This window comes from Tetrao urogallus (assembly GCF_951394365.1).
Source record: "Tetrao urogallus genome assembly, chromosome: 2".
Taxonomy (NCBI): domain Eukaryota; kingdom Metazoa; phylum Chordata; class Aves; order Galliformes; family Phasianidae; genus Tetrao; species Tetrao urogallus.
The window spans coordinates 76,890,566-76,914,565 of record NC_136814.1 but is presented as its reverse complement, the minus strand read 5'-3'; the positions used below and the strand labels follow the sequence as shown (position 1 = coordinate 76,914,565).

Sequence of the window (24,000 nt, the reverse complement as noted above, 5' to 3'; positions counted from 1 at the left end):
TCACTTCCTCCTACTAAAAAGCAAGAAAATTAAAAATAAAACAAACTTGAATCCTGCAAATTACATGTTTGTATTAATATGCTCCAAAAATTTCATACAATAGCAAAACTAAACAAAGCAACGATTTTGAAAGGCAAGGATATATGGGGGAATATTTTGCAAGATCTATGTTGTTTATTATTACTTTATTGCCATTCTCCAGCACTGTTTCTTTAAGACCAGAATAGTAAGCTACAGAAACTCACAGCACTGTTGACTCTCCAGCTGGAGCTTTGAAGGAGAGTATCATAAGAATTTTAAATAGTTGTCTAGACTATACTGAGGTCCCCCATGTCTTTCACCATTAAAAAGTTTTCCTGTAGCCTGCGGAACTACTGACTGAAGAATGTAGTAACATAATTTGCGAATGCTATAGATGTGTATGTCTCTGGTATTATATGATTCCTGCATTTTTAGAAGGTTTAATGCAATTATCTTTCACTTCAGTCTTTTTAAGATGCATCCCTTCTAAGTATTTATTGTCAGTAGGCACCCACGAGAGAACAAGCCTTTAAATTAGCAAGATATTAAGGTTGGTTTTTAAATGACAGGCAGCAAAGGATTCTCTATCTGAAAAGAATACTGAAGAAAACTATTTTGACCTGATACAAATTCGCATGTCCTTTAGATTCTAATGACTTAATGAGTAATAACAGCAACATTTAGAAGCTGAACTTGGTTCTGTATCATTGATTCTGTATATACATTTGAACAACTCTGAACAGATCAATGTAACTCAGTTGTCCAAGAGAGGCAACTATTCATGTGGTGAAGTGCTTATGGGACTCAAATCTAGATTCACAAATGGCTTATGTCTCTCTATCACTAATAGAGAACAGAGAGAATCAGGTAACTGCACACTTACTCTCCATTGAGAGTATTCCGAGAATTTTGATGAATGCACCAATGATCATCTTTGAAACCACTGGATAAAAATGAATTGGTCTTCCAAAAAGAGGAGTCATGCAAGGAACTGAAGAGATTTTAAGGTGGGGCTTGACTAATTGATGATACATGACACGTTACCTGCAATAGCAAGGGACTACACTTGATAACATATGAGAGTTCCAAGTGGTCCTTGCTGTAAACCGCTGTAAATCTGATCACAAAAACTGGGATAATGATGGTCTTTTCATCAGATTCTCATGCCAGCCTGTTGACAGAGCACTTACACTGGGAAATGCAAGTTAATGCTAAGCAAGCAGATACAAGATGGACCATATTCTCTTGTATGGGAATAATAATTTCCACTAGGATTGACCTTAAAGGACATAATGACCAAATGACCTTTGACAAAACATAAATCAGAAGATCTCTGAGCCTCAAAACCCTAATATTCTTCTCTTCTCAGTAAATCATCACTTCCAAAATCAGAAAACAAAAATACAGTGGCATTTAATAGTTCAAAAACAGATCCCTCATTCCAAGCAGTCTTTTTTTTTGTCTCCAAAAGAAATGTTAAAGATTATACAAAAATGCCAGGGTAGCCTTCACTAATTTATTTCCATACAGAAGCATGCTTTTTTTTGGTGGCAATTTATGCCATAAGCAAATGCTCTTGCAAACCTTCCTCCCCTGCTGTGCTGGCCCAACCATTGGGACAAATGTATAGTCCCCATATAATGCAGGAAAAGCAGAGGGAAGAGGCAAGATGACATGAACAAGAGGCCAAGAGAGACTGAAGAGCCACCTTAGATAAAATCTAATAATTTGCTGCTGAATATATACTCAAAATAAAACTATAAGCAACATCACGTGAATGAACACTGAATGGACATGGTATTAAAATATCTGGAAAGGCACCCTGAAACAGCATGCAGATTTTATAGTCATTCAGGCTTTATCCAAATATGTTCACTAAACAATAAAGGAGGAAGCTTTCTCTATTATATCATATTCTGCTACTTGTGGAAGTTATTTTTATATCTGAGTCATTATGGATGATAGGTAAATGATCCTGTTTACCTTCCCAGATCTCCACGGAATGGCATTTGCTCTCTCCAAAGATCTCTGCTATTTGCTCTAAATAGTGAGGAATCCATGCTTTTCAGGAGGTAAAAACTACAAAAAAAATTAAGAAAGAAAAACAAAACAAACCCAAAAAAAAAAAAAAAAAAAAAAAAAAGCAAATCACGCATTTGCATGTATTTTAATTAAAGACAAGAAATCCACTTCCCAAGAAAAGTCTCAAGTTGGACTTCTGAAGTTGAGCACAAATTCATCAACACGTCTGTGTACCTTCTCTCTACCTTCACTCTTATTTACCTACTTCATTTCACAAAGGATTGCAACAGCTCTTAAATAGAGGACTGTGTGTTCATCATATCCCACAACTGATATTTCCATTGTAATGGAATCAAAGGCTTCAAGAAGAACAAAAATACAGTTAGTAATAGCTGCTTCCTTTCATAGACAATTTACACTGTTCACAAACAAACTACTCCTCAGGTATCATCTTTTACAGCCTCTCTTTCTTTTCTACTTTTGCAGTGCTTTGATTAAAATTTGAAAATAATCTCCCTGGATCGTATACTGTGCTTTTAATTTTTCTGGCAAGTGCTGCGTGCAGCTTTTGTCTGTAATAGTAACAGATTGCCCAAGGACACACACAGTGAGTCATGGGAAGAGTCAGGATTTCCTGGCTCTTAATCCTGCCGCAGATGAGGTCTCTCACATTACCAGTTTTAGGGGCCAGCAGATGCAGGGAAGAAAGGAGAACAGAAAGAAAGGGAAAGTGAGATACTGTTTTTAAGGTAAGCAAAATTGAAAATCAGAAAAGAAAATAAAAACACAGCTTCTTTCCCTACTCAGTTTCAGGTGACTGATGTAACAGCAATCACAAAATCTGCTGAAAAGCTTAGATCTGTTTTTTAAAAAATTTAATGGAGGAAATAGAGGAAAAATAGCAAAAGGCAGCAAAATGAAATTTAAAAAATTAGGCTTTTTAAAACACAAATAAAATAAACAATTTGTTTAACAAGCAATGAACCAGATGGGAAAGGAATTTACACGCTGTCAAGATGAGGGGATGCAGGAAGCTCATTCCTCTGAGGTAAGCGAGCAGCATTAATAGCATGTAACCACCCCAGAATGGCAAAAAAATCTGGGGTGGTTGATATAAGTAACCTGTCCCATGGCTTTCTTTAGCACAATTCAAGACCATTCTGCAGGCTACACTAGCCTGTTTAGCTGTGGAAATCAGTTCCCTCAAAACCACCTACAATTAGCAAGAGATGAGGAACATTCAAGAGACAAATATAGATCATGCAGAGATGATGCATCAGCAGCTTGCAAATAATTAATACCCCTCCTAATAATGCCATCTACTCCAAATGACTGTGCAACAGTTTACAAGACCCATAACGTCACAAAGAAATAGGAAAATAATTTTTCATCCCCACAAAAGTAGGTCACCCATCAAATTCTGTAAAAGAATCCAAGCAAAAAGCAAATGGGTTTTGAGGCAAGTTGTACTTATTTATCACAGCAAAGCACAGCTCATATGTGGACTTTAGTAGCACCCTGGCTAGCTGGTTGAAATGAGAGCCATTTCAAAATAAAACGGATGTTTAAACAGTTGTGCTGGTAAAAAGCATAACTGAGACATACTTGTATGGAATATTCAGGGGCTACTTGTCCCAGTGGGAGGTATAGTAAGATTATACTAAGACTGCTGCCTCAGAATACAGGTAACTCAAAATTCATGCACTGTATTACTATCTGCATTTACAGAAAAAGGTCCTGTAACTCATATACTCTCATCTTAACCCACAATTAACAGATCTAGAGCAACATCCAACAGGTACAGTCACAGCCCTACACTGTAGGAATACAAATGGTGTCTGGATCCCTGGCTCTCCTAATTAAACAAAATTGTAACAGCTACTGCAATAATAAATAACTTATTTAGCAGAGGATGAAAAGCAAATATTTTGAATTTTGGATGGTCCAGTGTGGAGCCAGGAGTCAGACCTGATGACCCTTTGTGTTCCTTCCTTCAAATTCAGGTCATTCTATGATTCTAAGTGAGCCAGCCAGTTTTCATATTAACATTCTAAGGAAGGCACAAGCAGAAAGAGCAGCAACAGCCTGAATATCACCAAGAGTGCTCCTGACAAAGGAAACACAGAAAAGGCTGAGGTACTGAACACCTTTGCCTCGTTTTTTACTGGTAAGAGTGGCTTTTAAAAATCCCAAAGCCCTTGAGATCAGTGGGAAAGTCTGCAACAAGTTGATTTAGCATTGGTGAAGGAGGACCAGTTTGCAGAACAGTGAAGACATAGATCTGCATTAGAAAAAGCACCAGTCTGAAGGAAGTGATTCTTCCTCTCGACTCAACTCTGGTAAGGTCACATCTGGAATACAGAGTCTAGTTTCAAGCTCCCCAGTACAAGAAAGGCCATAAGAACGATGAAAGGTCTGGAGCACCTCTCCCATGAGGGAATGCCAAGGGAGCTGGGTCAACTCAGCCTGGACAAGACATCTCAGAGTGGATCTCATCAATGTATTTAAATACCTGAAGGGAGGAAACGAGTGGAGAAGAGAGAGTTAAACTCTTTTTTCTTTTTCTTTTTTCCCTCTCAGCAGTGAGGGTGGCTGAACACAAAGTTGCCAAGTAAGGTTGCAGATACTCCCTTGTCATAGTATCTGAAAGGTTACTTTTCTGGGGTACCTGCTCAAGCTGACTCTAGTAGATGCACGGAGGAGATGATACCAAAGTTCACTTCCAACCTTAATGAATCTATGCTTCATATATATTTCTGATGCATATATTTTTAAAGGAAACAAGCTCATTTAAAACGCTGGTCATTAAGGCATCCTTCAAGACAGTTTTCCAATGGTTCTGAAACTCTTCAGAACAGATTTTTTCCCTATTTCAGTTTATACTGTTTTGGGGTGGATTTAGATTGACTGCAAATTTCACTTTCCCTCACCAGTTAGTTCCCTAAGCTTCCTTTTATATACCAACTTCTTCCCTTCACTTGAAATATACTTTTATACAAACAAACAGGGAATACTTCTGATCTTTACATTATCCTGTAGCTTTGGTTTACTCCCCCTTTCATATCCTCTCTTCTTTATATTGCAACATGCATGTCCTTCAACTCATAGTTCCACGCAATCCGTATTATTCTCTTCAAGCTTTTTTCCCCCACTATTTCCTTCAGCTTTTTTTTTTTTTTTTCCAGCAATCAATTCTTTCCAGTTTCAGATGAAAATAACAATTAGACTTTATTATTATGAGACCTTTTCTTGTAGTAATAAAAATCTTATTATTCAAAACAAAGCTAACACTATTCCTTTAAGTGAGATTTTCATGTTCTTTTTTTTTTTTTAATCTTCTTTTTTGAAAACACTAATGACCTTCAAAGATAATCAGTTTTTCAGCTTTTCTTTCTTTCTATTCCTATTCTTATTTTAATCCAATTTTACTATCAAGGACAAGTATATATGAACAAATTATTCAATAGTCATAGCTCCCTGGAGCTATCATTCGGGATTATTGAAGTGCAATTATTATAACACGTTGGTCTGCTCTAAGACTTTCAAAATACTGTTTGAAACTCCTTCCTTAGAGCAAGACTACTAAAAAATGCTATTAAACCTGATTTACCTGCATTATAAAAATGAACAAATTTTGCACTTCACAATATTCAATGAATGAAAACCAGCATAAGATAGCAGAAATGCAGACAGATGACAATTAAGAATACAGGTAGAAACAGGCAAGATCTAAAGTTGAAGATCATAGCACGATCTCAATGAAATAACTTGAAGTTTTGAGAAACTTTATCTGTTTCATAAGTTAAACACCAAGAACTAGCAAAGACTGAAACTTCATGTTTCTGTATGAAAAAAAAAATCAGTTTTGAGTCTGCAGAGATGGGGGGAAAACAGAAGAATAGTTTGCCTTAGACATTATTCTGGACTTCTGTAAAGCAGAAGTCCAGCAGCCTGGTCTGGTGGTTGGTAACCCTGCACATAGCAGGGGGGTTGAAACTATATGATCACTGTGGTTCTTTTTAACTCAGACCATTCTAAGATAATTCTAGGGTGAGATTGAGTGAAGGTTTTTAGCACAAGATAATTTGAACAAATACTTTTATTCACTTTGACCATTTGCCACATTTCACCTATTTGTACCCTAAATTTAAACACTTCATACAAATCCTATTGCACTACATAAACTCAAAAAAGGCTTGGTACATACCAATTCCCAAATCCTTATATTCCTCAGTAAGCTAAATTAAATGAGCACAGTTATCTGAAAACATGAGGATTATTATTACTATTATCATTTTTTTTATAGCACAGCTGATCCTACCTACCTTCAATTATTTTAAACAATTTATTTTTCTATAACTGACTTCTTAAAATAGGCCTTCTAGTCTTTCAACTTCAGAAATAATTTTAAATACCATTTTATCACATCACATATATATTTTACACAGTTGCAGATACATATTCACTGTATATTACACAAAGTTCAGGTAAAGAAAAAATGCTTTGCACTTTTCCTTTTGCTTTCTTTTACTGATCTCCTCCCAGCCATAAAATACAAAGCTCATTTAAAAGACAGACAGATAGAAAGACAGGAGAGAAAAGCACAGACCTTGAACACCAGGAATGAAATTAAATTTGTTAACTGCTAGAAGCATGAAGCATTAATGAAATAGAAATGGGAAATTTTCCCCTTGTGAGGAACATTTATTCAATGTTGATTAAATTCTTTTATTCAAAATCTATACTTACCCAAGCATAAAAATATTACATCATATCAATAACTTCAGAGTGAGGAAGTACTATACTATAAGCATCTTTTTTTCCCCATCTAGTGAAGATTTTTAATCATTTACATTGTTTGAAGTGCTGAAAGAAACATAAGGGGAAAAAACAATAAAGAAAGCTCTTCATGAACCGGCAACCACAGCTAGGTTAGTAATTTGTCTAACAAATACTTACCAAAGACCAGCTCCAAGCATTTTCTTATGAAGTCCACATCCAAAAGTGGATAAGGAACTTTCAGAGAGCCCACAATAATTATTTCTCTACAATATAATCAGCTGTCTGCTTCATTCATTTGCAGCCCAGTTCTGCACTATTGAAGCCAGGAAGAGTTTTGACATTAAATTCAAGAGATTGAGGTTCTTACCTAGAATGTTGAATTTAGATGCATTCATGTAATATGAAACAAACTAAAGCAAATATGCAACTATTAAGGGATCATCTCTAGCATTTTTAAGCTTATGAGAAACAGCCTCCTATATCTTCGGATGGACACCCACAAAAGGTACCCAGTGTTCAGAATCACTAAATATTTGTTAATTTCAATGAGAACTGTAGGTAATCTGAAGCACACCAAGAATTCATACTAGGATGGCCAAAAATGGACTGACTAATCACTTTTGCATAAACACAGCAGAATATGAGACTAAGATCGTGTCTTTACATGAAATTCTTCTTGCAACTTACAATTTCTTCAAAATGATTACCTTTTTGTAAAATAAAAAAAAAAAAAAAATTAAATTAAGATTATGGATTGTTTTGGGAACTACTTCAGGAAATGCAGACATTCAGTTGTTTTGCAAACTATCTGACTGTAGGTTGGGAAAGAAATATAAACCAGCAGCTAAGTTTTCAAGTGTAGCATCTGCACTTTAGTGAAGTATCATTACTGCAACCATTATTAGTATTGTTATAAAAGAGTCTTGACTTTTGCATTGCTTTGTGTTAGGAATGTATGCTCCACCTTGACAAGAAGGGTTTACATAAAACAGTTATGTTTCATAAGGGTCTTTTTTTAGCTACAATTTCCAAGCTATAATTAAATCTCCCTTATCCCCACATACCGATAGCCATTTCATTTCAAATCTAATCAAACTGCAGCCTCACCCATACCTTGGCTCCTCTTGGAAAAGACCAGAGCAGCAGTACACTGCTGGAACACTTTTCCAAATTCAGGTTCTCTAATACCATCAACACTTGAGCCGAGAAATTTAGGCAAAACTTTTATTCACTTACACAGATAAACTCTTGAGGGTTAGCTGTGTGGTATGTCAGATGGATTTAATTTCATTTGCTTTGAATTTCTTCTAAAATTCCACATTAAACCCTTTAAAATGAAAAACTTCATACATTTTTCACTGCTGCCAATATTAAGTCTGGATTTTAGAAAGAACACTATGTGAGAGGGCAGGAATAAGTAGAAAATAAGCGAAGAGCAGGAGAGCAAAAACTTACCGAAAAGAGCACATTAAATTCTACAGGCAGTATTTAGTTACATCCTAGATATCACCTTAAAATAGAAAAAGTAGTCACTAATGGAATATATCCCCAAGATAACCACACAGAATAGACACTTGATTAATTAAACTAGTCACTAGCTACTGCTCTATAAAAATATAGCTAAAAATGTATTTTCTTCCTGTGGAAGCTGAGAACGTAACCTGAATTCGGAACAATTCTGTGTGTTCAGCAGAAAGTTGATACTATCCAAAGTAGGGTATAAAGCCAGGCTGTTCAACCTCCCAGCTTATTTTTCTACCTTATCCAGATATATGCAAATACAATTAGACAATCTTAAGTACTAAAAGTTAAGTTTCCAACCAGTAAAAAGACATAATGAATTACAGGTTGTCTCCCCACAAGTGGTACAGAAACAGTATGTAATCAAATGACTTAGTGACATGGAAATAACGCTGTAGAAAGAGTAAGTGGTCAACAAAGAGGAAAACAAAGTAGTCCTAAAAATTAATGAGTTCTTAAAGTGTGGCAGATGACGAGTAGAATAAACTTTGTAAGAAAACATCACTAAGAATAAGCAGCAGGTGAGTTAAAACAAATTTGTTAGCTAATCATACCGCATTACACAAAGACAGCATTTTTGTTACAGTAGGACATCTAAATAGGAACAACAACAGAAAAAAAGCGTCAAAGACCAGAACACCAAGAGCAGGAGAAATTCTGTCTAAAACTGAATTACACAGGTAACAGTTATTGATAAAAAAAAAAAAAAAAAAAAAAAGAACTGGAGTTAGTGGTAGTAATTACGGAAAGTGAGAACATATGAACTGTACAATGCCCAGCATTTTTGAAGCTTGTATTTAGGAAGGCCAGGCATCCTGGAAAAAACTGTAGGAGGACTGAGCTGCCAAGCTAGTTAGTAAGATTAAAACAACATTTTCATTTGTACCGGTTTGCAGGAAAGACTCTTTTTCATGTAGCCAGAGTGCTTAATACTTACTTTTCTTCTATTTTCCTGATAAATTCAAGCTCACTAAAAGCAACAGAAAGAATACAGTTCCCTGATCTGCTTAATTCACAATGCCAAAGCTCATAAAAATAATGAAGATTGGCAACTGCTATGTTAAAATAGTTTCTTTCTCTACAGATTGTTTTTATAATTTATGTTAACGATGTGGAAAATACTTTTATTTCCCATAAGGCAGAATCATTTCCTATTTTACTTGTCAAGCTGCTGGAAGACAGATAAAGAAACATTAAGCAGAATGCCTGGCCAAGTCCAACCACCGATCACATTCTGCACACCCAACACTCCCTGTGATCTCACTTGGCTATTGCCTCTTCAGATTCCTGTAAGTTTTCCTACATACTCTTAAATGATTGCCCTGAGGTGAAACCTGGCAACAGCAGCTTGCTGTCAAAGACTAACTGATTTCAATAGGCTACGCTGATACCTTTTGCCCTTCTCTTTCTTCTTCCTGTAGAGTACTCCAAATTTTATTTTAGGAGCACTGTGAAAAGCTATTCATACATAGAACAATTTTCTTTAATTCAAAAGTAGTGGAGCCATAGTACAAACATTTGCAGAACTGGTTTTCTTACTAGTCAAACCAGCAAGAAACCTTAAAGAAGATGGAAATAATCCTACTCTTTTTCTAGTCTGTCAGAATTTTGCTGGTTTATGTCAATGGGAACTGCTTATCTCTTCCATTTTCCTTTATGTTTTTCCCCCGTCTCTGGACAGACAGCAGTTTGATACATATATCTCCCACACCTATGTTTCTTCCCATTCTAGCTTTCCTAAGCTCTAAACATGAAGTTTTCCTCCCTAACAAGCGAGAGCTTTCAAGCTCTACCATCTGCCACCAGCCATCAAACACAGATCAAAGACCCGTGATATAAGCACAGATTCAGAGCCCAGTGCTCTCTTTACTGACACTGCAACAGAATGATGGGCTCCTATTTCTGAGAAAGCAAACTGTATGTTTCTCACTGGAAGCATTACTCACTTCACCAAAAGATCCATTCCAGACTCATTTTCAACTGACAATAAAAAAAAAAGAGCTTAACAATCCTCTTCCCTTCCATCTACCATGTACTTAATCACAGTCAAGTCACTGATTCAGTTATTACGCTCCAACTTTGCAGATGTCTGTATATTTGTCCATTTGTCTCCTTGAAGACATCATTACCATTTTCAGCTCCTTAACACATAACACTCTTGCACTGAGTGTCTTGGCAAGATGCCCTGCCTGCTAACATAATACTAGGATTCAGTGACATCCTCTTTCAGAATTCCTCAAAATCTTGTTATCTGTGATAATATGCCTATTACAGCTTATAGCTGCAACCTCAATACCTTTGATTCCATCTGTTTTTAAAGCTCTTGTAAGTCTACTAAGAAGTATCCTTATAAATACCTCTCTCTTGCAGATTTTCACAAACTTCTGAAGTAGCTTCAAAGCTTCCATCTAGACTCATAAGGAAATGAACAGTGTGTGTCACAGTTTTCCATGACAATATGCATTCAAAGAGTAACAGTGTGAAACCTTAGGAAAAATTTCCATTATAGAATCACTGTTGTCCAGTGACTCAGTATGATTTCCAAAATAACAGTTGACTGCCTGGCTCTATTCAGCTGACAACAACATTTCTGCACCTTGTTGGCTAGGACATTGGAACTTAAGTCGATTAATTAATAACGAATTGGACACAGCTAAGACTAACTCAGGTAAATTGAAGTTTTGGAGGGAAGCAACCCAAAAGAAAAAGATTACCTATAAACCATGCCAAACACTCACAGCAACATTCAGCCTTAGGGCCACGAATTATGAGCTTGCTTTTGAGTCAGAAAGATGACATTCTCAGTTAAGACGCAGAAATGGGTGTGCTAAAAAGCATCAGACATCCCATATGAAGGCTCTTTATGTACATATTTAGGTGCATAAACATGGGTATTTGACTGGTCTCTTTTCAGAACACATTCATGATAAACACTCTTTGGGAGTGTTGCATGTTCACAAAGAACATAAACTCTCTGTGTCTAATAGCATCTTAGTATTGGATAATTAGGACATCAGAGAGCAGCTACACTTTCAGATGTCAAAACGATTTGGGAAAAATCAAACCTTTCACAACAGAAGCAAACAGGAAATTAAATTAGTGACATCAATCCTTTTCAATCCAAATTAGTTTCATCATCCCTTTCAAGCAGTTGATAACATGGGCTGTATCAAGCTATCTAAATGGATTCCCATAATCAATTTCACATTCCTGTCTAAAGAACTAATAACATATTTGTACAGACTAAGAAAATGGCAATGAAATGTATTATCAAATGCTGATATTATACTGCATCCTCTAGGTCTGTTTTCTCAGTACAGAATCATCACAGGAGCATTTGACTTGGAAGGGACCCTCAAAGGTTATCTAGCCCAACTGCCCTGCAATGAGCAGGGACTCATAAGCTAGATCAGGCTGCTTAGAGCCCCATCCAGCCTGACAATGTCTTCAGGAATGGGGCATCCACCAAGATGAGCAACTCTGTTCCAGTGCCTCACTATTCTTATTGTAAAAAACATTTTCCTTATATCCAGTCTGTATCTCCCCTCTTTTAATGTGAAACCATTTCCCCTTGTCCATCACAGCAGGCCCTGCTAAAGAATGTCCTCTTCCGTCCTCTTCTTTTTTATAGCCCCATTTCAAATATTGAAAGGCTGCTCTCAGGCCTCCCTAGTACCTTCCCCAGACTGAACAGCCCCAGCTCTTTCAGCCTGTCCTCAAAACAGAGGCGTTCCACCCCTTGGCTCATTTTTGTGGCCCTCCTCTACTTGCACTCCAACAAGTCCATGTCTCTCCTCTAATGAGGACTCCATATCCGGATGCAGTACTTCATCTGAGGTCTCATCAGCACTGAGTGGAGGGGCAGGATCATTTCGCTTGACCTACTGGCCACACTTCTTTAGATGCAGCACAGGGTACGGTTGGCTTTCTGAGCTACAAGGACACACTGCTGCCTCACGTCCAGCTTTCCATCCATCCATTCCAGTAGCCCCAAGTCCTTTTTGGAAGGGCTGTGCTCAATCCTTTCATCCTCCAGCTTCTATTGACAGCGGGGGTTGCCTCAAACAACCAAAAACAACCAAACAAGACCTTGCACTTGGAAATGCATGAAAATGAATACTCAGCTTTTAAAATCCACACAGGTTTTTGTTGTTGGAGTCTAGACTGGGACAAATGAATGAAAGTGAGTTGATTTCTCTGGCAGATCACTCCTTCCAAGCAAGAAGAAACTATATCTCTAGAAAAGGCAATTGTCTCCATACTACACATACACTGCTTCTCACTGGAGGCTCATGTTTTTGTAATTAAACTCAATTCTTCTGTGTACAACATGCCCAGATTCATCCTCTTTGTTTTTTTCTGTACTGGTGAATTCAACTGCAAGAAACAGATGACAAATTTTGAATCTCAGTTTAGTTCTGACTCTCAATCACCAAGCACTGAAAACGACCACAAAATTCTGTACTTCCACCAGTAAGCTCAGTGTTTTAGTTTTGGTTTAGATGCGACTGAATTTCCATTAGTCTGAAACCAAAGAAATGGGCAACTCCCTTCCATTAGAGGCAGTGTAGCCATACCAGACCTTAGGTAAATCGGATAGTACCTTCACATCAGCACCTCTGTAGCAGCACCAGAATTCATAAAGCCATAGTGCAGAAATGACTGCCTGTCCTGCAGGTATGGATTAGTTACATCAGGGACATACAGGGGAAAACACAAGACACTGCTCAATATGCTCCTGTGTATGGAGAACATCTGCGTTGAACACTTTTCAGGTAAGAGACATTGAGTTAATGAAGTTCATGAGAAATCAATAGTAGGAAATATTTTTGGTTACGGTTCAACGAAGGCTTCAAGCTGGTACATAACTACAATTCAAGCAAAAAAGAAAATCAACTCGAGGTTCTGAGAGAGCTTGTCAAAAAAAAAAAAAAAAAAGATTCAGTATTTTCAGTATTCAAGAAATACCACAGATCTCTCTAGAGATGCTTGTAAAAAGGTAGCTTATGGTGAACACAGAACAGCCTGGCCACATGATAATATCCACCTTAAAACAATTAATGAGCAGATGAGAAAAACAAGACAATCTCTCGACTGAGTCTAGACATTTCTATCATTTTGTAATGTAGTATTTAAGTTTGGCTTTGAAATACTAATTCTTTTACTACTGCTTGTTTGTGTCAGCATTTCCTCAAAATCACCATCACTTCTTCTAATTACTCTGCAGTCTTCAAACAGATTTATTATGACATTTAGTAAACGCAAGAAATCAAAACGTAATATACAGACATTATAACTTCTTTCATTTTCAAGTCAATTAAATGCTTGTATGTGTATTTAGAAAGAAAACATCTGCTTTTCAAATACTTTAAGGTTTGGGTACTTGTTTCCTATTTACAAAAAAATTGTTTAAAATTGATCTTTAATATATCTCCACATAATTATCAAAATAAAACACTTACTTGCAGACGTAATGCTAAATGAAATCCAAACGTTTAGGAGAACGCTGGTGTTTTGTGGTTTTTTTTTTTTCCAGTCCTTTGCACAGAAAATTGTTTCTAAAGAAACTATACAAGCTTTCAAAACAAAATTAAGCCATCCTATGTCATCCTGGCAACCAAGTGAAATTGGTCCAAATTGAAAAAAAAACATCAGCAAGCACTTTTATCCAAATCTGTGTAAATTAAGAAAAGCACATTAAACTAGGGGAAATAGGAGCACCAAAAGAGGCTGACACTAAGCTTGGTTTACTCACTAGAGTTTACATTTTGCAAAGGGAAATAAAAATTGCTCCATTTCATTTTGCAGTGTTTTTTCCATATAACTGTCAGCGTCCACTCAAATTTCAGAGACATAAGCAGTCACTGAGAGTCAGAAAAATGAAGAAACACTTGTCTGCAGAAATCTTAAGGGATCTGGGATTCTAGCCATTGTGTGCAAAATTTTACAGAATGTACATCTGCAAATCTGTAAGTCATCTTGTGGGAGATGAGTAAGCAAGTCATACAGAGCTTAATTTAAAAAACGTTTGAAAAGAAAATATTTCAATGCACAAATGGATTTATTCCTGGTTTCTTAGACAGATGAATTTCCTTCTGTCTTGATATTGTCATCTTTCATATCCCAGAGCCAGAATATCTCCCTATTCCTTCTTTGCTACTGTTTGACAGTATCCCAGAGGAGCAGAGTCCAACTTAAAAGAATCTGTGACATCTGCAGCTCCAAATACTCCAAAGGCAACAAAAGGAGGAGCTGAGCAGATTTTCCTAAATTGAAGTGGCAGTTAGTTTCAAAAAGGACTGTCAGAAAACACAGGTGCATCTGCAATTACTCTCTGTTCCTGAAACATCCTAACTTACATATGTAAGTCTCAACACTTAGAAAACACTGAATGTCAAGGCTTTAGTTCAGACAATATGTATACCTCAGGCAGTAGCAATTTTGTATTTTGCCTTCCATGAGTTTTTTATTCTCACATAGTAGAGCCATTAAACTACACTGGATATGTTTTTCATTAATTTTTATAGTTTCTGAGCAACTTTTTCTTTTATATCACCACCGAGTACTTTAGGATGTTTTCTGCACCAAATTATTTCAAATGACAGAACTCAACAGGCGCTATGAGAACCATTTTTTTTTTTCTGCTCCTTTTTTTTGGAAGCAAAACAGTTCCAGCACAGTGTACTGATAACTCATGGTAACACTGGGCACAGCAGTGAAGAATATCAACAACTATTTCAAACAAAAATTTAAAATGCTTTGCCATTTTTAAAGTCTAATCTTCTTTCAATTTCATGCAACTGTGACAATAAAAATGAAACTGTGATCTATTTAACTCTGAGAACTCTTGCTGCAGCCTACAGTCTTATGAACCTACATTCACAGCCCTGATGTGGGAAATCAGGCATTTAGCTTCCCACAGTAACACCAGTGAGAGAGAATGTGCTGAGCAGCCCCGTGTATCATCATAATAATTCAATATCCAAGACATTTTCTGCTCACTGTGCTTGAATTCAGAGAAAGATAAGGCTAGCAAAACACAGCAGAGGTTACATGTCACTTTAAAGCATTTCCCTGTGTTAACTGCTTTTTGTTTTAAACTCTAAAGCACCAACACATCTTCCCAGACTACACTGAGAAGCAGCAACTGAGCAGTTCAGTGATGAAGCACATTATAACTCAAGTGGGGATGCTAGCTACAAGCGTCTGCAAGTATCTTAGATAATACATAAAGTCAAGTCCAATGAGTCCTAAAGCCAAGAGATGTTACCTCAGGCGGGTAGAGATTGAGATCAAGAACTGAGCAAGCTAACACAGTTTTCAATATAATGTAAAGGATTCAGATCAAAGCAAGCTAAGAATATTTTGAATCATTTCAAGTAGCCAGTTCCTCATTCCCTTCTTACTGCTTTCTGCACTGCTAAATAAATACGATAAATAAATAGGATAAATACGAGGTATCTCAGCCAGTCTTAATTCCTGGTTCTAGGCACCCTAGTAGGACCTCAGGTCTGCAAAGCTGCAAGTGAGGATGGCAAATTAAAGTTCTCTTAGAAAACAGAGGGGCAGCCATTGACAAACATGAACTTGTCTACCATTTTGGTCCTTCAAAAGCTTCCGGGCTCAAGCTTCCTAACATTTGACTTTCTACAGTCTAACAGAAAATGTTACTGTCACTGAACAGGCAAAATGAGAGGTGAGACAAAGGCATTCTAGGATCTAGAATCAACAGCCTGTTCTAGCAGAAACAGGCACCCTAAAAGCTGGCTGCAGCGACTGCCCTACCCCTTTAAAATCAGGGAACTGTGAACAGCCTGCTGCTGCTTCTTTCTTCCAGGCTGCTCCAGTGATGTAAATCACGGTGAAAAGTCTTCACAAGATCAAAATGGAATGAAAAGGGATTTCAAATATTATGTTACTAAGCAGTAGCACAGTGTTTGAAAATAAAATGTAATTTATGTCTCAGCACAGATATGGAGTCTGTTAAGCTTGTCCTGGAAAGCATTTCTGCAGCTTTACAAAGCAGTACAGAGTTTATTACAGAAATGATTAGCAACTAAGCACATTTACTTTGTGTGGGTTTTACAACCTAAACGACACCTACTGCAAATGTATACCAACTAAAGATTTTGGCTTGTCAAAACTGCAACACTGAAATACCATCAAGAGATGGAGTAAATACAATCTCAAACATCACATGGGTGTGGATAATTTTTGCCTACTCAGTTATAAGCAGCTGGTACATTCAGCTATGTATTATTAGCTTACTAATGGGATCTCAGGAGTTAAGCTGTAACTTTCAAATCACAACACACACAGTTGCCTGTTAGATTCATTTTAAAATGCTGTGTCAGAACATGCCTGAGTGGAAACTAGTGATCTATTTAGCTCAACAGCACGTGTCTAAGAGTGGAAACATTTAGGAAAGCAGAAAGCTCAGGCACATCCCTGGGTCATTTCTCTGCAAGTGCCCTTAGCACCAGAATCCAGTATTCAGTAGCCTAGAAGCCAGTCTCCTCTTGAACAAGACTGCCACGTATGGGTAACAAGCAACTCAACAATGATTTTCAGTTCAAATACAAGTATCATTTTCATACAGAATATACACGTACATGAGACAGTATCACATACAAAAAAAAGAAGCTGAGTTCATAGGTTGCACGAAGATGAATTTAGATACCTCTATCTGTTGTAAGACTTGTACATGTTTAGAAATATACTAAGACCACACAAACCACAATTTAACATGCCTGCAATAATTATTTTTGAGGAAAATTTGCTACTGGTGAGAACTGTAGCAGTAACAGAAAACAGGATGAAATTCCGAATGCTCCACTGCAAATTTTATACACTGGCTTGCATATTTAGTCCCATTGTTCAGACTGGTTTTCACCACTGTAAATCTTCATTTTTAGCTGAGGACTTCATTTATTTATTTTTGAAGACAAGATAATTTTATGTAATGGTGCATTTCAAGAGAGTTGAATAATTCTAGCCATTCCAGATTAAGCTTGCAAATTTTATGTCATTTCTTTAAACATTTAAACATTGACTCACTGTTTAATAAAACAATGGTACTGCTTGCCTTAGTCTATATGTAGTAAAAAAAAAAAAAAAAGAAAAACTGAGAACGAAAAGAAATTCTCTACTGCTGTATATAACAAAATGAAAAGTTACTCAACTCCAGAAGACAAACTTTTAGCCTGAAAGCATTTATAGACCCCCTTGGATCTATCTTTTTCCTAGAAATTAACACCATTATACTGAAACAGCAGCTGCTCCTTACCTGAAAAGAGTTCATGCGCTGAATTGAAGGGGGTAAAGAAGCAGTACTCAAACTCAACATCAGAAGTAATTCCAGACATGTTTCTGATGGAAACTTTAAAGGATGAACTCCAAAATCATTTTCCCAGGCATCAGCAAGGCTAAAAAGTAAAATGAAATAATTCATATATCTAAAATAATTAAACACATACTAGAATATGGCACAGAGTTGTGATGAAAGATTATCCTCACTTGTCACTCCTGTCCTTATAGTTAAAGATAACTGTTTTAACAGAAATATGGGGTGCATTTAAAGCACTTTATGCCTACCATCAATTTTACAAAGAGCTGCATAGTGTGAAAAGAAAACTTAGCACACATTAGAAGAACGCACTCACATTTCTTAATCCAAGTTTGAATATTTCTGAACCGATTCTCAACTACCATTTCCAAGCATATGCTTTTACACGTAGAGCATCCTAACTAGAGCATAGTGCCTTCATTTTCTGTTAAAATAAATAAGTCCTTTCACCTCTGAAACCACCAAAGGCCAGACGATTTCTAAAACCGATGTTATAACGTTCTCACTAGAATTCTACCAACAGTCTAAAAAAAAAAAAAAGAAAAAAAATCAGGGTTGATGCTTACTAACCATGACAACAGACAAACGTACTACATCTTTCTCATCCTAAAGCTAGAGCAAGCAGGTCACTTTGACACAGGAATTCTAAGCCAGACAGGGAATGAGAAGGGTGCCTGAGCTAGGCACCCTCTGGCAGTATGGATGGCACTGCATCACTCAAGGTCTTCATAAATGGCTAAGACCAAATCAAAGCACAGAGGCCAAAACCTTCTGCACAGCAACAGTCCTCATAAATTACTTCATACGCTTCCACTTTTGCCAGACAAGTCTACAAAAGCTGTTTTTAAGCTACTACAAATACTGTTTGCTAGGGCAGGAAAGCAAACAGTTCAGAAGACACCCTGGAGTCTTTAAAGATATGAGCAGCTAAGTCCCCAAATACACTGTCCATATTAAAAGGATTCTGTAAAAATAATCAGTGAATGGTCAAGCCCAAGAGAGGCAACTCTGACTGGGCCAGAGATTCTGTCAATGGTGCAGGGCAAAACATCTAGCTTTACACCATGGTCACTGAGCTGCCAGCAACCAAGGACTGGGTTTCATTATCTTTTGTAACTTCTTTTCCAAACATAATTAGAAATTTACCTTGGTAATCCCTACTGTGTTTTTGTTCCACATTTTTTTACAAGCTTATCTGATGATACAGGAAATCTGGGTAAATCTAGCAAAACAGAGGCTTTAAGTTTTTCACAAATCAGCAAGTCTAAACAAAGCAGTGTGCAGGCACCTTCAAACACAGTTAAGAGTGTTTGGAGACTGGAGGTGACATTATGATAAGGTACTGGGGCTCAGAAAGGTGTTTCCACAGATCAGTGTACTCTCTGCAAAGAAACTTTTTAGAACTCCAGGCCATACTGAAAACATTACAACCTAATTCACTACCCTGATTCTATTTTATTTTTTTTTTAAACTCGAGAATTTTTTTGGAGCTGCCTCCCCACACTGAAGTTTGACTCATGCAGCACTGATACTGCATTAGGGCATTTTGAGTCTGTTGACTTATCTGAGGGGAGGACTGTTGCTATAAAGACATCTAGCCCAATTAGACTGTAATTTCTGTTTATTAATAGCTCAATTATGAGCGTTTCCTGAAATGATTCCAATGTGTTCCCTCATTACAAACAAACCACATGTGTCCCAGCAGTTATGGCTCCAGGAACACTCAAGTTATGAAACAGTCTTCATATCTTGTCCTTTAGCAGCATCTAACACATGAGCTTGTGGTAAGTTGTGCTTTGTTAGGCCATGTCTCTTTGTTTTTCTTTACCCCTATTCATGGGAGTATTTTTCTACAATCTTCACTGCAGAGGACGGAGAAAAATGTCTACTTAAAACCAAAAGAAATCTTACTTTTTAATCTTAGCTGCAGGGAATCCTTCTGTACAAGGAGGATTGTCTCTCTTCCAGTACAAGAGAAACTATTTGCTTTCTATTTACTGAATGAGCCACACTGGCTAACTCTGCTTCTCAGAAGAGTAAGCAACCATGGAGGACAGCTCGTACCAGACCAACCCCAAATGCCAACAATTTGAGTTTGCTGAAAGCTCCTTACCATAGATCCAAAATTGTGCTTTGCTCTCCTAATTTTAGAAACAGAGTAATAGATTTCGACATTAAGATTGGACAAATTGTCAGAGAGAGATTTGGGGAGAGCTAAGGGCAAAGACGAAGATGATGCCAGAAGGATTCAGATGGGATTGAGTATGCGCATACTTTCTTTCCTTCCTTCTTTACTCAGCTGTGAATTCTAAGCTTCTCATGAGAGAAAGCAGACTGGGCCAAACACACACCTTCAGGGAGAATTTTTTCTCCCACAGCACATTAGATCTACCTCTATAAGTTACCATCATTCAGTTTTGCCTAAGAGCAACCTCTCAGACACAAAAATCCCCAGCCCTGTTCATTGCAGAGGTGTTGGACTAGACGATTTTTAAAGGTCCCTTCCATCTCAAATCATTCTATGAAAAAGGGCAAGAATCAGAGCTCTTCCCAGTGTTAATTCAAAATTCAGATGCTGCCCTTGCAGATTAAAATAACATCTCGAACTCACTCTGTTTCAGCTACAAGACATGCTTTAATCTAGTCCATGAAAAGACAATAAACAGGCATAACATTAAAGCATGGAAGATCTTCACATAAACTTCATTTCAAGATAGACATGATCAATGCTAATCAAAGTGCTTAATATACTTCAAGCAGACATTTCAGAACTGAAAGTAGCATAGAAATCGAACAGAATAAAATTCTACTTCAGGGGTAACCTACGTAGCTACTATGCTAATATGAAATAATTATGACCAATGTGCTAAACTTCCAAAATGGAAATACTGACAACAAAAAATAAAGATGAAAGGCTGAGACTACCCTCCTCCCATCCCTTTCAGCACTTTCTCCAAGGAACAAGTGTGAAAGAGAGGTTTAGACCATGATATCATCAGTCAAAGCAATACAGCCAGGAAAATAGAACTCCTATAGCAGAATGAGCAAGACAATTAGAAAAAAACCACAAATGTCAGAGTATTTTCAAAGCTGTTTATGGGATAAATGTGAAATTTGCCTCTCTTTAGAAAAAAAAGCAAATCTTTCCTGAAACTCAAACAACTGATTCTGAAAGCAGAGATGAGCAAAACTTGAAAATGTTGGTTCAGACATGACTACAGATAAGACTAAAGATAAACCAGTTACTTCTCCAACAGAAGTAATTGATCATAATGTTTTCAGATGCATAAATTTGATTCATCAGGTATTTCTCCAATGGTCATTATGGAATTGCTCCATGCCTACATAAGACAATAAGATGAGAAAATAATGTCTTTAGAAGCAATGTTTACAACACCAAAATAATGAATAACATTTCTTTTACAATTCCTTGACTCTAAGTTCTAGCAAACAAACCCAGTTACCATTCAGGTCATGGCATACCAGCGAAACAAGAAAAATCTTGAGACGTATTTAGAAGTCATTAGAGAAATGACTGGAACCTAAGATTTTGGAATCTAAGTTTTTTTTTTTTTTTAAAAAAAAAAAACCTGGACAAAATGTCTCACTGCTTTTTTTCTTTTGTTCAGAAGAAGTTGAGCTGTTTTTTCTTTCATTAATGCCAAGGTTATTAATCAAAAGTAATCATCTTCTACTGTGCATGTCATTCACTTCAAAAATGCACCTGTCTTAGCAAAATACAAAACAGTTTGCTTTTGAAGAGGAACAGGTAAATTCCTTTTTCACTTTCCAGAGCAACCTTATCCCCATCTCTTATTTAGCAAGGTACTTCTCTTAATAGATTAACTTTGGGTAGTCTACAAAAATCAAAAATGGAAAACAAAAAACCTCTTACTCAAAGAACTAATCCATGCTACTGCAAAGGCACTGGGCTAATTCCACCTGATTATTTACAATCTAAGTAAAGATGCTCTACAGTTAGGGTTCCAAATACTGAGGAACACCTGAAAGAGATGACTACAAGGTAGCTATGGCTTCAGTGTTTCGTTAAATAAAAGCCAGGCTGAAGAATGTAATAGAAAAGCTGACAGACTTTCAGGATTCACTGAATGTTGTTAAATGTTTCCTTTTCCAAAAGCAGCAGTTCTGCTATAAATGACAGATGACTTTATTGAACCCAAGGACAAACTTGCTAAATTAAATAACTATTTGTAAAAATGATTTAATCTAAAAACAATTCTAAATTACAGTTGATGATATGTCTATATACTTAATATACCAGGAGGCTAAGTTATTTATATTTCTCATTATCCTTGCAGTGATCTAAAAATTACAAAAAAATCAATGCATGCACATTAGCTTCTAAGCTCTTGTCAAAATTTAAATAATACAGAACAGTAAGAAGTGCAGTACTTTCAAAGCCTACAATACATTCCTTTGGAAAAAACTTTCATTACAGAACCAAGGCACTGTTTTCCTCTTAAAACAACATCTGCAGTCTTGTTCAAATGTGGTTCACTTTTCTCCTTCAGCAGCTGAGAGCGTCAAGTAATTTTTTGAGCAGACCTTCCCTAGGATCTTCACTAGTTGCATGGCACCCCAAATTAACAGATATTAAATCTCTTGAAAGTGACAAGGCAACAATAAAAATGTAACCCAGTGGTATTGTTACATGGGGATGAGCAAGAGCAGTGGAACATATTAAGGGGAATAAAAGGACATACAGCAATAATCCAGGAACCCACACGAGTTGTTTTATTTTTTTTTTAATATTTAGTGCAATGGACAACAGTGGCCAATAAAAACATTCCAACTCCACCTCTAAGCTGTGAACCTTTTTTTTTTTTTTCCAGTGCATCATCATATCAAAAGGACAGTTTAACACTGAACTTCTGTAGTTCAAAACAGTCCTAAACACTCTCCTGTAAAGGAATCTTGCGATAAAATTTCTGACACTTACATACATATTTACACATAATAGCATACAAATAATTTATTAATTTTATAGAAATGAATATAGAGTAACATAACGCACACATGTAACATGTGATGACATAACCATTAATAAGATTCTCTTGGCTTTATTCTATTAAACCGAGCAACCATGTATTTCTGGAGGTGGGTAAGAAAGAAGTTAGATAAAAATCCAGAATAAAAAAAGAGGTTTAAAACATCCTAACCTACAAAACATGAGCCCTCCTTAAACATTCAACATGCTACCATTTGAAGGAGATAAGTTATTTCATACTAATAAAAAAGGCTTGTAACGTAAATTCAAATTTAATCTCAGAGTACCACCTGCTCATTGCCATATCTCTCAAAGTGGCTGGCAAAAGAATATCAGATGTTCTGGTACTGTTTCAAAGGGCATTCTAAGTAAAATTATCCTACCTGATCCCATAAATGTTACACCTATGATTTTCTCATTGGTAACTCCAATATATAGCACAGATTAAGTACCTCATGCTAAAAAGTACAATGAAAAACATGTATTGAATGGCTTTGTTTGCATGAGAAAACTGCATAAGAATCACATCTACATTCTTTCTATTTACATATTTTAAGTTACTTCAATACTTCTCAATGTGCTTTGATTATTTTAAATTATTTAAGTCAGAGAAGTAGAAGCTGCCTACCTGTAATGTACGCATCATATTCTCTTTTGTTTTGCATCAACACACATTTTTATTAGACTCAATTGTCCATTATTTACTTACATGTAACTACGATGACTTCAGTGCTGTTAAACAAAAAGATTACTAGCACAAATGAGAATTGTGTTTAGCTCATAGAATTCAATTCTTGTTTTCTCAAAATGAAAAAGGAAAAAAAAAAAAAAACAACAGAAAACCAAACTGCATCAGCACACTGTGCCAACACAGATATGATCATTTACAGGTAGGTAGAGATATTCCTCTGAAGGCTATCTTTCTGCATGGAAATAAATCTTTAGATTTTAATTCAGTCCAGGAGTAACTTGCCTTGGAGCACATCATTTCAAGGCAAAGCTTGGCACACTCCACCAGATTAAAGGTTTTTGGGTGCCAACTGCCTTTTGGTTGTTGTCGTTGTTGTTGTCTTCCCTCTTCCAGATGGCAGGTAGGCAATTTACAAAGCATTAGTTTTCAGTTGCAAACTCTGTCACTCATGAAATATTTTTATTCACTGTAAAGCAGCAATAATTGTATTAGATAGATCAAGCAGAACTTCAACTGTAAGAATCTCTGAAATTATGCTTAAATATCACAGTGAAGGACTAGCAGGTGTTCACCTATCCTGTCACCCTCACGCTCCAGATCCATCATGCT

General features: G+C 36.6%; 1 protein-coding gene across 1 annotated transcript in view; it reads right to left on the bottom strand.

The window, feature by feature from the left end:
* The window catches only part of UBE3D (ubiquitin protein ligase E3D), a gene marked incomplete at its 3' end in the record, with an annotated part of 73,002 nt that overhangs the window by 10,223 nt on the left and 38,779 nt on the right, over positions 1-24,000 (bottom strand). The window contains exon 9 of the mRNA XM_079550744.1: positions 17,633-17,771. Coding sequence (XP_079406870.1) covers positions 17,633-17,771 — 139 coding nt within the window. The remainder of the gene's footprint in view (positions 1-17,632; positions 17,772-24,000) is intronic.